The sequence below is a fragment of the Sus scrofa genome, chromosome 4 (assembly GCF_000003025.6).
Source record: "Sus scrofa isolate TJ Tabasco breed Duroc chromosome 4, Sscrofa11.1, whole genome shotgun sequence".
NCBI lineage: Eukaryota > Metazoa > Chordata > Mammalia > Artiodactyla > Suidae > Sus > Sus scrofa.
This window is the reverse complement of record NC_010446.5, coordinates 93,693,348-93,709,738: the sequence shown is the minus strand read 5'-3', so window position 1 is coordinate 93,709,738 and position 16,391 is coordinate 93,693,348. Positions and strand designations below refer to the sequence as shown.

At 53.8% G+C, this 16,391-nt stretch overlaps 1 protein-coding gene across 3 annotated transcripts; it reads left to right on the top strand.

The window, feature by feature from the left end:
* Positions 1,684–15,480, top strand: RHBG (Rh family, B glycoprotein). 3 transcript variants are annotated; one of them, XM_021088695.1, is made up of 11 exons: positions 1,684–1,835; positions 2,059–2,176; positions 8,188–8,374; positions 8,837–8,987; positions 9,115–9,262; positions 11,921–12,087; positions 12,396–12,533; positions 12,657–12,790; positions 13,468–13,589; positions 14,808–14,881; positions 15,064–15,480. In XM_021088695.1, the coding sequence occupies exons 3-11, from the start codon at positions 8,208–8,210 to the stop codon at positions 15,130–15,132; spliced, it is 1,170 nt and encodes a 389-aa protein (XP_020944354.1). In that variant the 5' UTR covers positions 1,684–1,835; positions 2,059–2,176; positions 8,188–8,207; the 3' UTR covers positions 15,133–15,480.

Below are 16,391 nucleotides of genomic sequence, written 5' to 3'. Positions count from 1 at the left end.
GTTGCTGAGAAGGGGCAGGCCCTCTTCCTAGGAGGAGCCCCATCCTGCATCAGCTCTGGGAGGCGGCTGGTCCTGATGGGCTTAGGATATGTCCCTTGAGAATGGCAGCTCTTCCTTCAGGCCAGGGTCTCAGACATCTTTGCCAACACCCACAAGCCCCCTCAGACAGGGGAGGCTTGGCTGTGGGCAGTGTAGACAGAGGACCTCCCCGACCCCCAACCCCACTGGCCTTCGGGTTTTCTTCTTTCCCTTGTGGCTTCTGGGTGTCAGAAGGAATAATGCAAGGGTCCTCCATCTGTATAGAGGTCTCCAGTGACCCAGCACCCACCGGGTACTGGCCACACACCTCAGCCTGCTGATTACCCATCTCCAGCCTTAACTGCTAAAGCGCCCATCATACACATGGCTTCTGCCTATGTGTCCCCTCTTGAAACATTGCCTCTTCTTTCTTTTTTTTTTTTTTTTTTTTTTTTTTTTGGTCTTTCTAGGGCTGCACCCGTGGCATATAGAAGTTCCCAGGCTAGGGGTCTCACCGGAGCTGTAGCCGCCGGCCTGCACCAGAGCCATAGCAACACGGGATCCAAGACGCTTATGCGACCTACACCACAGCTCAGGGCAACGCTAGATCCTTAACCCACTGAGCAAGGCCAGGGATCAAACCTGCATCCTCATGGATTCAAGTCAGGGTTCGTTAATCACTGAGTCATGATGGGAACTCCTCGTCTTTCTTTACTTACTCAATTTCTAGGTTGTCCTTCCAGGCTGCCTGCAGACACCACCTCCCAGGAAGCAATTCTCCATCTCTGTCCCCTCCTGCATCCCCACTCCTGAGAGTTCTGCAGCTTCTCATCTGGGCCCCCAAGCCTCTGTGATTCCTGGGGTCACACATTTACTCCAATGGCACTTCAAATCCCTCCTAAGTATCTGGCTCGCTACTGAACAGTGGCTTCTGGAGGGAGGGGTCCTTTGGTTCATCTCTGAAGCCTGGTTCACAGTAAATGCTCAATTAATGGCTAACTCCTCCGTGTCTGTCTACCAGGGCCCCAGTGGATGCAAATCTTGCTTGTGTAACAAGGGGATCTTGACACCTTACTGAGAAGAGCCTTCTTACATTGGCTTCCCTTCTTTCCAGAGGTTGGGGCAGCCCAGACTCTTTTACTGGGTGTGCAGAGAACCCAGGTGTCAGTGGGCCCCAGCCCAGCCTGCTCCCAGGTCCAGCCTCCTGCCCCAGAACTGGGGTGGGGTGCTGACGCAGGTGAGGAGGCTGGGGAGTGGGGTAAGGAACTCACCTGCTGAGGCTTGGACCTCCCCAACCAGGTTAATCATCAGTGCCGAGAGCCGGCTCTTTATCTCCTTTCTCCATCTCTCTTTCAGTTGGGGAAAACGTTGAGTAACCCCTCAACTCTCTCTTGTATTATTAACCCTGGAGGGGCCCCGGGCCGGGGAGGTCTGGGCCTAAAAATAAGGCTTATTTTCACTTATTCTTTAGGAAACACTCTCTAAATTCACACCATATTTAAGGAAAGGATTGCCCTCCCTCTCCTCCCTCCTCTTTGTCCCCCACTCCTTCTCCGTGTTTCCCCCCTCCGCCGCCGCCCCCACCGGATCCCGCAGCTGTGCCCCAGCAGAGCAGAACACTGGGCGTCTTTCCAGGGTCACTTCCAAGGACCTGTTCCAAACGGAACAGCGCCAGAGTCAGCTGGGCTAAAGGAAAAGGATTTGGGGTCCGAATGCCCCATTCCTTCCCACTGCTTGCCTCACCTTAGGCCCGAGACCCTAGCCCTCACCGTCTCCCCTTCCTCGCCTCCGAGGGCTGGGGCGTGGATCTGCGGCGGGTAAGCCTCCGTGTGGGCGGGACCTGCGTCCGGTGGGCGGGGCCTGGTTCTGGTGAAACCTGCCCGGCCCGCCCCGAGAGTGTCTGCCAGCCCAGCGCGCCTGGAGCTGGAGCCGGAGCCCAAGCCGGAGCCGGAGACTTGCAGCCTCTGTCCCATGGCTGGGTCCTCCCGCCGCGCCGGGGGCCGGCGACTGCAGCTGCCCCTGCTATGCCTCCTCCTTCAGGGCGCCACCGCCATCCTCTTTGCTGTCTTCGTCCGCTACAACCATGAAACCGACGCTGCCCTCTGGCACTGGGGCAACCACAGTAACCCAGACAATGAATTTTACTTTCGCTACCCAAGTGAGTACAGGTGAAGGTGCGCGGGGAGCTAAGACCCTAAGCCCCTCTGGTGTCTTGGGAGGGGGCGCTTGGTTGCCCAGATCTACCCCTAGGTGGGCAACCCTCTCACTTTGAGATGAAGGTGCCCCAGATTTATAGTAACACACTTTCACTAGTGTGTGCCACGTTCCAGGTGGCATGTGAATTTTCTCCTTTCGTCTATGAAGTAGACAAAAATGGGGAAAATGAGGTTCAGAGAGGTTAAGTGACTGGTTTTTGCTGTCAGAATTGAGGGAGCTGGGATTTGAACTCAGATCTGAAGCCCCCAACTTAACCTACTCTCTTGTTGGCCTAGTTGGGCTTTGCTGGTCTGTTCCAGAGACTGCCTTTCCTGGGGACTCCTGACCACAGGAAATGATAAACAAACAAACAAAACAAAATAAAAAATCCTTCTGGGAAGGAGAGGTAGGGAGTGGGGTGCAGGAAGCAGTGATGCAGGTATTAATTGTGAAGGGAGCCAAAACTATTGGGCTCAGATGTTTCTTCCCCTGTTCCCTGAAGCTGGCTCTTCCAGAGTCAGAGAGAAAACCACATACCTACCTACCAACCAACAGTCCTCAGCCCTGAGAAGGAAGCATGGCAAGGTTATTAGCCCATTTCTCAGGGGAGAAAGCTGAGGCTCAAAGAGGTTGTGATTTGTTCATGATCACCTGCCATGTGAGTGACAGAGCTGGAACTAAGTATCCTGAGCTTCTTGTGCCACAGCTCATCTGCTTGCTGATGAGGCCCAGAAAGGAGAGGGCTAAGCTCCTGCCTTCTGTTGGGAATAGAACCTCTCCCTCAAGGTTGGGGGTCCAACCTTGTGACTCAGGCCCTAGGCAGCTGGGACCAAGGACACCAGATTTCCCAGACTTCATACATACTTGAGCAGGTCTCTAAGCCTCAGTTTTCCCCATCTGAGCATTGGGGAGAAAGATGCCTCAGTATGAAGGATATACATTCAAGCAAGGCCCAGAATGTAAGAGTCTCCTATATAAATCCCAGGCTGTTATGCAGAACTGGCAGCAGGCTGTCTCCACCTGACCCTTTCCCAGTCCTAATCCCAACAAAATGAAGCTCACAATGCTGATGATACAGAGGGTGGGGTGGAGGCTTGGATCTGGGTTTAAAGTGCCAGACCATCAGCCTTCCTAGGCAGAAGGGGGCTGCAGCTCCTCCCTCCCCATATTTCACCCCATTTCTAGCTACACGAGGTGAGCCACGGATACTGGCATTAAAGCCAGAGCCATAGAGCTGGGTGGCAGACCCTTGAGGTATGCATTTGTCCAGGGAGATGGGGAGTTGGGAGGGGACAGTCCATGAGCTGAGAGAAGTAGGCTCTTGTTCTAGGGTCTGAGCTGGCTGCCTGCTATGAACCTCCCCTTGCTTCTCCCACGGGCCTCACTCAATGCCCCTAAGGCTGCTGGCTTCAAAGTCCTCCCTGGGGAGTTCCCATTGTGGTTTAGCAGATTAAGAACCCAGCTGGTATCCATGAGGATGTGGGTTCCATCCCTGGCCTTGCTGAGTGGATTAAGGATCCGGCATTGCCACCAGCTGCTGTGGCTGCAGCATAGGCTGGCACCTGCATCTCCAATTCGACCCCTAGCCCTGAAAAGAAAAAATAAAGAAAAGAAAAAGTCCTGGAGTTCCCATCATGGCACAGCAGAAACTAATCCAACTAGGAACTATGAGGTTGCAGGTTCTATCCCTGGCCTCGCTCAGGGGATAAGGATCTGGCATTGCTGTGTCTGTAGTGTAGGCCAGCAGCTGTAGCTCCGATTTGAACCTCCATATACTGCAGGTATGGCCCTAAAAAGCAAAAAAAAAAAAAAAAAAAAAAAAAAAAAAGAGAGAGAGAGAAAAAGAAAAGAAAAAATCCTCCCTGAAACCCCCCTCCTCTCGCCCCTCTGCTGCCATGGTTGGCTCTCCTGCACACACAGCTTTCTGTCCCGGGACTACAGTTAGACAAATAGCAGTAGGAATCCTACCACTTTTTCTGCCCTAAGTTTCTACCCCTGTGGACTTGGGACCTTTGTATGGGGTAGGTTGGGAAGGAGGGAGGTGTGTGGTCCCTGGAGCCTGGGGCTTTGATGAGCCGAGGCTTCACCTGTCCCCGGGAGAAGTGGTCAGGGCCAGGGGGGGTGTAGCCGCTGCCCTTTGATTTCAGAGATGAAAGGGAGTTTTGCCGCTATTGTTGAGCTGTGGGACCAGCCAGTGCCAAAGGCATGGCTGCTCTGAGGCTCTGTCTGCTGTCTCTGTAGGAAAGGTCTTCAGAACTTACCTGGCCCACTCCGTTCAGATGCAGAGAGAGTCAGAAAGGTTATGTGACTGCCCAAGATCACATAGCAAGTTAGCCAACCTAGAAACAGACCTCTTGACTCCCCCATCTGTGGCTTTTTCCCACGTGTCTCAAACCTCTTATCCCACAAGGCAAATAACAGACAATAAGAAAGAGCAGGAAAGACTGGGGAAAAAGACTAGGGTAATAAGGACCCAGAAGCAATCATGAGGAAGAGTTCTAAGACAAAATAAGAACAGGGTTTTTTGGGGAGTTCCCATTGTGACTCAGCAATATTGAACCCGACTAGTATCCATTAGGATGCAGGTTCGATCCCTGGCCCCACTCAGTGGGTTAAGGATCTGGTGTTGCTGTGAGCTGCAGTGTAGGCTGGCAGCTGTAGCTCCAATTCAACTCCTGGCTGCATATGTGGCCCTAAAAAGAAAAAAAAAGACAGGTTCTTTGGGGGGTTTTTTTGGGCCACACCCACAGCAAGCAGAAATTCCCTAGGTCAGGGATCGAACTCACACCACAGCAGTAACCAGAGCCACAGCAGTGACAATGCCAGGTTCTTAACCTGCTGAGCCACCAGGGAACTCCTGGACAGGTTCTTTTTTATACCCTCTGAGACCTTATTTGCAGGGTGAGGGACTTAGGACAGATGGAATCGGGAACTTCTTTAGTTGGGTCAGAGGGAGGTGCCTGGGACCAGAGTGGTTCCTGGCTCTTCCAGGAGAATATAGCCCTATCTACCCTCTTAAAGGCAGGCATGGGTAGAGTGGTGTGTGTGTGTCGGGGGGCGGCCTCTCCAGCTCACCCCTCCATTTGTCCTGCTTCTCCTATTTTACACCCCCACTTTCCAGATGAGGAAACCGAGGCTTAGAGAGGTTAAGTAGCTTGTCCAAGGTCACTCAGAGAGAAGTGAGGAGTGGGTGTGCTGGAATTTAAATCCACCTTGGGAGTTCCCAGTGTGGCTCAGCGGAAATGTCTCTGATTAGCATCCATGAGGATGCAGGTTCAATCCCTGGCCTCACTCAGAGGGTTAAAGCATCTGGCATGGCTGTGAGTGGTGGTGTAGGTCACAGATGTGGCTCAGATCTGGTGTTGCTGTGGTTGTGGCATAGGCTGGTGGCTACAGTTCCTGATTCAACCCCCAGCCTGGGAACCTCCATATGCCACAGGTGTGGCCCTAAAAAGACAATCAATCAATCATCCAATCAATCCACCTGTTAGATGCTAAAGCCCCACATTTCACTATTCCTTTGTCCCACAGACTGACCTTGTTCAGGAGTCACGTGGTGGGGTCAGAGAGGGACAGGGAAGGAAGGAGAGAGGGTGATGGGTGACCCTAGAGGGCTTTTATCCGGGTTTGGTGGGGGTGGGGTGTGATGGGAAACCAGGTCTGTCCTGCTCCCACCCAAGAAGTTCCTGAAGGGCATGTGGGGGGATCATCGTGGCTATCCCCTTGCCTCAGCTAGAATGGCCCTCTCCCCACCGCAGCCCATGGAGAATGTCTGTGTGGAATGTTCCCCACAGTGGCACAAGTGAAGGAGATTTCTTGATGTTTAGGCTACAAGTGAACCATCAAGGGATTGAGTTTTGGTTCCAAACAAACCCAGGGTGGGAGATGTAAATATTATTGTTCCTTAGGACAAGTTCTAGAGTGGTTTAAGCATGACACAGACATGGAGCCCTGTGACCCCCCTCCCCAACCCCGGTGTTATCTTGCTGTCCTTGGGTAAAAGAAAACAGACATGGCATCCCCTTTACTGTTTGCATAGGAGAAAAGAAGTCAGGCGGTGAGGCTAAAAGAAACTTAGGCTGCAGGCTGAGTTCTAAAAGATGCCTCTCTTTTGCTGTTAGGTTTTGAGATATGGAGGGAAGAGAGAGAGCTGTGTGATTTGAAGAGTGGGCAGGGCTGGAGAAGTGGCACAGTTGGGGGGGGGGATGCTTAGCGAGGCCAGCGGGCCTCCAGACCCTTATCCCCTTGGCCACAGGGGCTGGCAGCTGAGCTGCAGACTTCCAGTTCCAGCGCACACCCACCCTCTGCCAGGGGCTTGCAAACTTATTTCCTATCAGCTATACACACTATAAAAAAGCATAAACATTTGCTTCTCTCAAAGTTATTAATTGCATTCTAAAGTTCAGTAATACATTTTTGGCTCGTTGGTGCTTCTTCAGATTGAAATAAAAGGCAATTGTGGCATTCCCGTCGTGGTACAGCGGAAATGAATCTGACTAGGAACCATGAGGTTTCAGGTTCAATCCCTGGCCTCACTCAGTGGGTGAAGGATCCGATGTTGCAGTGAGCTGTGGTGTAGGTTGCAGATGTGGCTTGGATCTAGTGTTGCTGTGGCTGTGGCATAGGCTGGCAGCTACAGCTCCGATTCGATCCCTAGCCTGGGAACCGCCATATGCTGTGGGTGCGACCCTAAAAAGCACACACACACAAACACACACACACACACACACACACACACACACACACACACACACACACACACACACACACACACACACACACACACACACACACACACACACACACACACACACACACACACACACACACACACACACACACACACACACACACACACACACACACACACACACACACAAATCCTCTTTCCCAGAGCGGCTGTATTGCATATGAGGGGCATTATTTGACAGGAGTTGTATAGCACAGCAGGCCTGCCCCCTCCTTTCAATTCATCTTCTCTGAGGTAATCTCTGTTAACAATTTTAAGGTATTTTATAAATCAATTTATAAAATTTAAAATCCTCGAATTCCCACTGTGGTTTGGTGGGTTAAGAATCTAACTGCAGTGGCTTGGGTTGCTGCAGAGTTGCGGGTTTGATCCTGGCCAGGTGTAGTGGGTTAAATGGTATAGGTTGCAGCAGCTGTGGCTCAGATTCAATCCCTGGCCCAGGAACTCCTTTTTTGTTGTTTTTTGTTTTGTTTTTTAGGCCTGCATCCGAGGCATATGGAAGTTCCTATTCTATGGGGAGCTGCAGCTGCCAGCCTTTACCAAAGCCACAGCAACGCAGGATCCCAGCCACGTCTTCAATCTACCACAGCTCACAGCAACACCAGATCATTAACCCACTGAGAGAGGCCAGAGATCAAACCCATGTCTTCATGGATGCTAATTGGATTTTTAACCCACTGAGCCACAATGGGAACTCCCCCAGAGCTTCTATATGCTGCAGGTGTGGCCATAAAAAAAAATTTTTTTTTAAATCCTGAAAGTGGAATTGTGTAGATCCTGAGGTATGAGGGAATGGAGGTTAGACATCAAAAAGGACCTCCAGGAGAAAGGAAAAATCAAAGAGAAGCCCAAAGGGGAAGACACTTAACCTGTACAGAGGGGCAGGGGCTGTTGCAGGAAAGAGCACAGGAAAGGTTGGACTTTTGGCCCACTGTAAGAGATGCGGGGATAGGGCAACTGAGTGGGACAGAGAAGGCAGCAGAAGCCTCCACTCTCTTGCTCTCAACTGGGCACAGCAGGGATGGTGTCCGAGTCCCACTGCACCAAGCTGGCCAGCTCTGTGCAGGTGGCCCAGGCTGGGAGGCCCGGCCACGCCTGGGGAATGTTATGGGCTCAGCGCCAGCCTCAAGGCGGCCCTGGCTGGTGAGAATTGGGGACCCAGGCAGGGTGGCTGATTGGTGGATGCGTGGTGACCTCAGCAGCCCCCACGTGCCCCCCTGCAGGCTTCCAGGACGTGCACACCATGATCTTCGTGGGCTTCGGTTTCCTCATGGCCTTCCTGCAGCGCTATGGCTTCAGCAGCGTGGGCTTCACCTTCCTCCTGGCCGCCTTTGCCCTGCAGTGGTCCACACTTGTCCAGGGCTTCCTCCACACCTTCCACGGAGGCCACATCCACATTGGCGTGGAGAGGTGGGCAGCGGTGGCCTCTCTGGCTGCCCCCAGCCCTATGTGGGTGGCCCCTGCGCAGGAGACCCAGCCCATGCTTGATCCTTCAAGTCTGCTCCCCGACCCAGGTTTCTGACCCATCAATTGATTTCGTTTAGGTGCCTGCCTGTCCTTATGGCCTGATTTCTTCTCCCATCCTCAAGCCACACCTCCCCATTTCTTTAGGCTCCTTTATTACCCAAGAGCTGTTGGGCGCATAGATAGCATCATGGAAACAGGTGGGGTAGAGGAGCTCTTGGTTCAAGATCTGGTTCTTCCACCTGTTGTGGACTTTGTCTGGGACAAGTCCCAGAACCTCCCTGAGACGCAAAAAAAGGCGAGGAGATCCCTTCCCGCCTACCAGGGAAGAGCTTCCTCCCCTCCCCACAGCCCCCAGGGCTGCCCTTGTTTCCATCCCCCTCTGACCCTCACATCCCAACCCCCCAGCATGATCAATGCTGACTTCTGCGCTGGGGCTGTGCTAATCTCCTTTGGTGCCATCCTGGGCAAGACTGGGCCGGCTCAGCTGCTGCTCATGGCCCTGCTGGAGGTGGTGCTGTTTGGCCTCAATGAGTTTGTGCTCCTTAGTCTCCTGGGGGTGAGTCTGGATGGGGATGGAGTGGGGGGAGGGGTGGCCAGGGCCGGGCGCTGAATAAAGAGGGCATGGGGTAGGGGTAGGGGTGGGCATGAGGGACTGCCCCTCCATCTCAGCTCTGCCTCCCCAGGTGAAGGATGCAGGGGGCTCCATGACTATCCACACTTTTGGTGCCTACTTTGGTTTGGTCCTCTCTCGGGTCCTCTATAGGCCCCAGCTGGAGAAGAGCAAGCATCGCCAGAGCTCCGTCTACCATTCGGACCTCTTTGCCATGATTGGTGAGGCCTGCTGAGGTGCAGTGGATGGGGGCGGGTCGGTTCATCCCCAGCCTGATCTCAGGCTGCCACCTATAGTCCATGGGGTTCTGGCTGCGAACTCCCTTCCAGCTCTGATTCTTCCACCAGAGCCCTGGGATCTGTGCTCACCATTCTCAGTGGTTTTATGACAGGTTCTTAGAATTCAGTGCTGGGATATGCACATGCCCTGAGAGCCATCCTTCAAGTTAGCCTTTCTTTTCTTTTTTTTTTTTTTTAAAGAGGTTATTTATTTATTTATTGTCTTTTTAGGGCTGCACCCACGGCATATGGAGGTTCCCAGGCTAGGGGTCTAATTGGAGCTGTAGCCGCCAGCCTACACCACAGCCATAGTAATGCGGGATCCGAGCCGCATCTGTGATCTACACCACAGCTCATGGCAATGCCAGATTCCAGATCCTTAACCCACTGAGCAAGGCCAGGGATCGAACCCACAACCTCATGATTCCTAGTCGGGTTCGTTAACCACTGCATCACGACGGGAACTCCCAAGTTAGCCTTTCTAAATCAAGTCTGCAGAGTTCCCTGGTGGCACAGTGCGTTAAGGATCCAGCATTGTCACTGCAGGGGCTCAGGTCACTGCTGTGGCGCAGGTTTGATCCCTAGCCCGGGAAGTTTCACATGTGGGCATGGCCAAAAAAAACCACAAAAAAAAAAACCCCAAAAAAACCAATTGAGGTCTAATGACACCAATCTCTATTTAAAAACCTCAGAGTCCCCACTACTGACAGTTAGAAACCAGACTCCTCAGCCAGGTACACTTGCCCCTGCAGGGTCTTGGCCTCCCAACTCACTCTCCCCGCCTCTCCTGCCAAACTCGGCTTCTCCCCAACTCTGAACCCCGGGCCTTTGCCCTGGTGCTGCCTCCTGCCTCCTGAGGATACGTCCTCCAAGGAGATTTCCCAGAAGCCCCAGCATTCTCTGGGGAACGGAGAGGTGGTAGGTCACCCCTGGGAGCAGTGGGTCTGACCATCTGACCACACACAGCAGCACCATCAACACCACCTGTTTACCTGTTTTTCCTTCTTTTTTTTTTTAGGGTCGGACAAAGGCATGTGGAAGTTTCCAGGCTAGGGGTCAAATTGGAGCTACGGCTGCCAGCCTACCCCACAGCCACAGCAACACAGGATCCAAGCCGTGTCTGCGACCTACACCATAGCTCACAGCAACGCCAGATCCTTACCCCACTGAGTGAGGCCAGGACCTCACTGAGCAAGGCCAGGTATCGAACCCACATCCTCATGGTTCCTAGTCAGGTTCATTACCGGTGAGCCACGCTGGGAACTCCCATCACCACCTGGTTTTTCTAAGCACGTACCTCTGCCTTGGTCTCTGATCCTCTCCCTTCACTAACAAGTCGGGAAAGGAAATCATTATCTTATGCTTTTGGAGGCTGTATTGAGCAGTGACTGAAGTGCCTATTCTCACTTTTAAAAGAGGCTGATTTTGTATTTCTCGCTCCCATCTGGGCTTGTTGTGAAATAGAGCACGTGGAACCCTAGGTCACTTGAGGCCTCCTTGCCCTTTGAGACCCAGATAAGTTTGGCTTGAAGCTCAAAGGCTTCCCCCAGTCGTCTGTGCTTTCCCGGGAGGCTTACATTCTCAGCTCTCCTCTGCCTCCCAGCTCCTTCCAGACAGGAAACCTGGCTTCTTCCTTGATTCCTCCCAAAACTCTCCTCAGAGGACACACGTGACCCTATGGTAGATTTTATCGCAGACCATGCAGAAGCTACACCTCAACCCAAGGACCACTCAGGCCAAGGGGCAGTCCCTCAAGCCTCCTTGCCATGCCGGCCCAACGCTACGGGGTCCCCAGCCTCCCATCCCCTTCCCGCCAGGACTGACTTGGGAACTCACAGGACAGGCAGGGCATGTGGAGCTCCCAGTTTGCCCCAGATGTGCAGCCCAGCCCATCAGTATAGGTGGCAGGGCAACACCACCCCCCCAGCCCCGCCGTCCAGGAGGCAGTTGAGGTTATAAAACAAATGATGCGTATATCGAAGCACCAGCTCAGTGCCTGGCAGGTAGTGCCCTTTGCCTTTTTTCCTTTCCTTTTCCAATACTTGAAAAAAATCTCGGAGTTCTCGTCGTGGCACAGCAGAAACGAATCCAACTAGGATTCATGAGGATGTGGGTTTGATCCCTGGCCTCACTCAGTGGGTTAAGGATCTGGCGACGCCATGAGCTGTGGCGTAGGTCACAGACGTGGCTTGGATCTAGTGTTGCTGTGGCTGTGGTGTAGGCCAGCAGCTGTAGCTCTGATTCAACTCCTAGCCTGGGAACCTCCAAATGCCATGGTTGTGACCCTAAAAAACAAAAGCAAAAAAACCAAACCTCAGCCACCTGTGGTTTTCAATCAAGTTACTCCCTTTTGTGCCAGTACCCTTCCCTTTGATGGGTACCATTTGGGACCTTTAGTAGCGGCCTGGCTGTGGGCTATGCCCTTTGTACGCATCACCTCATTTAGTCCTCCCTTTATGAGGGAGGTATCACTAGCCCCACTTTACAGATGAGGAAACTGAGGCTGCTGGGAGTGGATGACCTGATTGCAGTTACCCAGCTTGTACCTTGCGGGGGGAGCCACAAACTTCCTCTCACTCTGCCTGCCTGCTCACCCTTTAGGGACCATCTTCCTATGGATCTTCTGGCCTAGTTTCAACTCTGCACCCACTCCGCTGGGGGACGGGCAGCACCGGACAGCTCTCAACACATACTACTCCTTGACCGCCAGCACCCTCAGCACCTTCGCCCTGTCGGCCCTTGTTGGGAGGGATGGGCGACTGGATATGGTATGTGGGGAAGAGGCATTGGGAGAGGCCAAGGGGATGGACTGAGAGGGGGGAGGAGAGGTCTGAGACCCTGCAAGGCCAGTTCTCCAGGGGAACAGGTAAGGACCCGGGCACAGGGGGCTCCTTTTGCACTGGAGGCGGTGGGGTCAGAGCGTGAGGTGATGACAGGATAGCAGAAGAGTTAGAGGTTGGATGGCGGAGGGACTTCCAGAAGCAGTAGGTGCCACTGTGGCGGGCAGGATTGGGTTGGGTGTGGGTATGATGATCAGAAAGGGCCCCCAATGCCTTGCCCTTCTGTGTTCCCGGAGGTCCACGTCCAGAACGCAGCACTGGCTGGAGGGGTTGTGGTGGGGACATCAGCTGAAATGATGCTGACACCCTTTGGAGCTCTGGCAGCGGGCTTCCTGGCTGGGACTGTCTCCACGCTGGGGTTCAAGTTCTTCACGGTACAGATGCCTTTGGGGCCCTGGACAGAGCAGCGGGTCTTCGGCCCTCTTCCTCCCACCTCTCCAACAGGCCTGGGGTGGGAGCGGGGACGCAAGACTCATTACTGGTGTCCTGTCCTTCAGCCCATCCTTGAGTCAAAATTCAAAATCCAAGACACGTGTGGTGTCCACAACCTCCATGGGATGCCTGGGGTCCTGGGAGCCCTCCTGGGGGTCCTTGTGGCTGGATTGGCCACCCATGACTCTTACGGAGAGGGGTGAGTTCTCCCCGTCCCCACCCCTGCATCCTCAATGAAATTATTAGCCCCCTGGAATGACCTCCCTCATTCTCTTCCTCTTGTGGACCAACAAAAAAAAGCAGTGTCTCTTTTTATTCATTCATCCATCCATCCATCTGTATCCTGGATGATGAACCCGCCTAGGGTTCCATGAGGATGTGGGTTCAATCCCTGGCTTTTTTAGTGGGTTAAGGATCCAGCATTGCCGTGAGCTGTGGTGTAGGTTGCAGATGCGGCTTGGATCCCGCATGGCTGTGGCTGTGGTGCAGGCTGGCAGCTGTAGCTCCGATTGGACCCCTAGCCTGGGAACTTCCATACATCGCGGGTGCAGCCCTAAAAAGCAAAAAAAGAAAAAAAAAAAAGAAAAAGAGAGAGAGATGCTGACACTTAGGATTGGGTTTTGCACATCAGGGCTCAGAGGGGAGGGCAGGCAAAAGTGACCCTCACGCTAAACCTTAAAAGGTGTGAGGGGGTTGCTGACACTCTAGGGCCGGAGGGTGTTCCAGGCTGTGGGCCTGTAGGGGAGACTTGGCCTGGCAGGCTCCCTTGAGGCCCTCTTGGTCGCTGCAGGACGTGGCGCAGTGCACAGAGGCACTGACCAGCCCTAGCTCTGTCCGTGCTCCATCCCTGTCTCCCACAACCCCCTCTTCCTGCAGCCTAGAGAGCGTGTTTCCACTCATAGCCGAGGGCCAGCGCAGTTCGACGTCTCAGGCCTTGCACCAGCTCTTCGGGCTGTTTGTCACACTGATATTTGCCTCAGTAGGTGGGGGCCTTGGAGGTGAGTGACCTTGGCTGGAGTTGGGGCTGGCGGGAGCATCAGGGAGGATATGAGATAGAGGAGGGGCTCTCTGCAGGAGGGCCATTGGCTCCCATCCCCCTGACACGCATTTACTCACGGATATCTCCTGAGCACCTCCTCTGTGTCAGGTGCAGGGCAGGGTTGTAGGGTTCAGGTAGCCTCCTCCAGGGAAGGAGGATGAAGGGAACACTTGCTCCCTCCTGGTGCCAAAAGGAGGCCGGAAGCCGGCCTAGGGGCTGACCCATCTCTCTCCTCTGTGGCTTTCCTGTGCTGCTCCCTCTACCCACTAGAGGGCAGCCAAACCTCAGGCTGAGGCCCTGAAGCGGGGGAGCAGGGCCATCTCTCTGGGGCAGGGGCAGGGGCAGTGGGGGAATTGGCCTTTCTGGCTCATCCTTGGATCTTTCACCACGGCAGCCTGCCCACTGATGCGAGGTCAGGCTGTCCTTCCTGATATCTAGCCTTCGTCCTTTTGGCCTTTTAAACAAAACGTGTGATTCTTTATCCCCACACTCCTGCTCTCACCTCGAGATTTTCATTCCCAATGTTCAGTTCATCCATTCATTTAATTATTTATTGGGAGTTCCCGTTGTGGTTCAGCGACTTAAGAACCTGTAGTAGCCACGAGGATGTGGGTTCAATCCCTGGCCTTGCTCAGTGGGTTAAGGATCCAGCGTTGCCATGAGCTGCGGTGTAGGTCGCAGATGCGGCTGGGATCTGGCATGGCTGTGGCTGTGGCATAGGCTATAGCGCCGATTTGATCCCTTGTCTGGGAACTTCAAAAAGACACACATAAAAAATTACTTATTTATTCCACACTTTCTGCAGTCCTCCTGGATAGGAGGCCACAGAAAGCTTACAAGCTGTGGTTCAAGACTCTCTATCTGGTCCATTCCCAACTATGCAAAGTTGAGTGAGTTACCCAACTTTGTTGAGCCATGGTCCCCTTCTCTCTAACACAGGGATCAGATTCACCTTGCAGGGTTGATGTGATTACTCAGGGAAGCAGTGCTTGTCAGGCCCTTTGTACTGGGCTTGGCAAAGTTTGGTGCTTGATAAATACTACTGGGATTTGCCTGTTGACACAGGCATCCCAGTGACCTCATGCCTCCCAGCTCCTCTGTGATCCATGGTACCAGGTGGCAGCCGCCCCCATGGGGGTGGCAAAAAGCCTCACACACTCTCCCCTGCTACCACTAGGGCTCCTGCTGAGGCTGCCCTTCCTGGACTCCCCACCAGATTCCCAGTGCTATGAAGACCAGATTTACTGGGAGGTGAGATGGAGCCGCGGCCCCTCAGGCCCATAGGGCCCTGTCATCCTCCAGCCCTCCCTTCCCTGTCTCACCTCCTCTTCCCTTCCTTACCTGCCCCTTCTCCCCTGGGGATCGCCCCTGAGCAGTGGTCTCCAGCCACCCTGGAGCAGCCCTTCACCTGCTCTTCCATCCCTGCCCTCCAGGTGCCTGAGGAACATGCGGATTTAGCCCAGGGATCTCTGAGACCCGAGGAACCAGACACTCAGGCCTAACTTGCTTCCAGCCCTTGAAAGGATGCTCTCCATTTGGAAGAAGATGACTGGCTACCATTGGGAAGCTCTTCTTTTCTAGCTCCCATCACTTGTGCAGCAAGAAAGAAGACAGGATCCCAAAGGAGCCTCCTTTCCAAAGGGAGCTGGGGACAGAGTGGAGGAGCCGGCTGGCTGTAACCCACCATGGTGTGGGGAGACCCTCCCACCGTCCCATTCCCCTCACCCCATGCCCTGCAAGTGAGGCACCCAAGTGACTGCTGATCCACTGGACCAGCATCACACAGTTACAGTGAAGCCTGAGCCAGGGCCTGGCTCTCTGAGGGTGATAAATACCATTGTCGCCAAGGACTCTGACTCCTTTTTTTGTGCACTGGGAATTTGGGGTGTTCATTCTATCCTCTAACTCACCACGTTAGAACCTCACGTGGGACCAGACTGGGCTTACCTGCCTCCCAAGATGGGCAGCTCATTCTCTCCCACCAATTCTGTGTTTGTAATAGAACAGCTCAGGCTTCTGCAGAGTTCTTCCTATTCCAGAATGGCTGCCACTCTGACCCTCAACTTAGGTAGCCTCTGACCAGAGTAGGAAGAGGGCCCCCGCATGGGTTCAAAGGGGCATAAGGCGTTCTTTACCACTAATTCCTCGGAAGCTAGAAGCAGCCTACTTCTGTTGTTGTCCCAAGGAGTAAGGACCAGGAAAGACAAATGGGAATTGCTACAAAGAATGGGGGAGGCTGGCCCAGGGCCTAGGTCGGCCTGAAGCCATCTGACCACCAGAGGGCGCTCCAGACACAGCAGAGGAAAGATGTGGCCTTCCTGCCTCTCCATCCTCTACCAAGAATGGAAGTCCTCCCTACAGCCTAACGGCCTTCCTGTCTGCTTCAGCTCTGGTCCTCACCATTCCTGCCATAAGACTTTGTTAAGCACCCCGTTACCACCCCATGTCAGGCGGGTGCTAGGGCTTCCAGATCTCTCACCCGACAGAGAATCCATCCCCCCATAGCCCAGGCTCCTTTCCTAATCCTGAAGTACTGGGGCCCCCCTCTGCCCTCTCCTGCTGTTCCCCAGCTTCTGGCAGGAGTGAGCATGGCTAGAGACCTCTTCCTCCAGACCAAGACCCGTGCAGATCCAGAAAGTGGAGGGATTTCTGGGGCCTGGCCCTGGGACAGGGCAAAAGGGGTTTCCATGAGGCTCCATCCTCACTGTAGTTGAAGGGACAGAGTTTGGCTGGGGAAAGAGGCCAGGCACAGAGCTGAGGA

Excerpts from the sequence above, each read along its gene's own strand:
- RHBG (XM_021088694.1), top strand. The coding sequence starts at position 1,990 with ATGGCTGGGTCCTCCCGCCGCGCCGGGGGCCGGCGACTGCAGCTGCCC. Across the intron at positions 8,375-8,836 it reads ATCCACATTGGCGTGGAGAG|CATGATCAATGCTGACTTCT; the intron begins GTGGGCAGCGGT and ends CCAACCCCCCAG. Across the intron at positions 8,988-9,114 it reads TGCTCCTTAGTCTCCTGGGG|GTGAAGGATGCAGGGGGCTC; the intron begins GTGAGTCTGGAT and ends CTGCCTCCCCAG.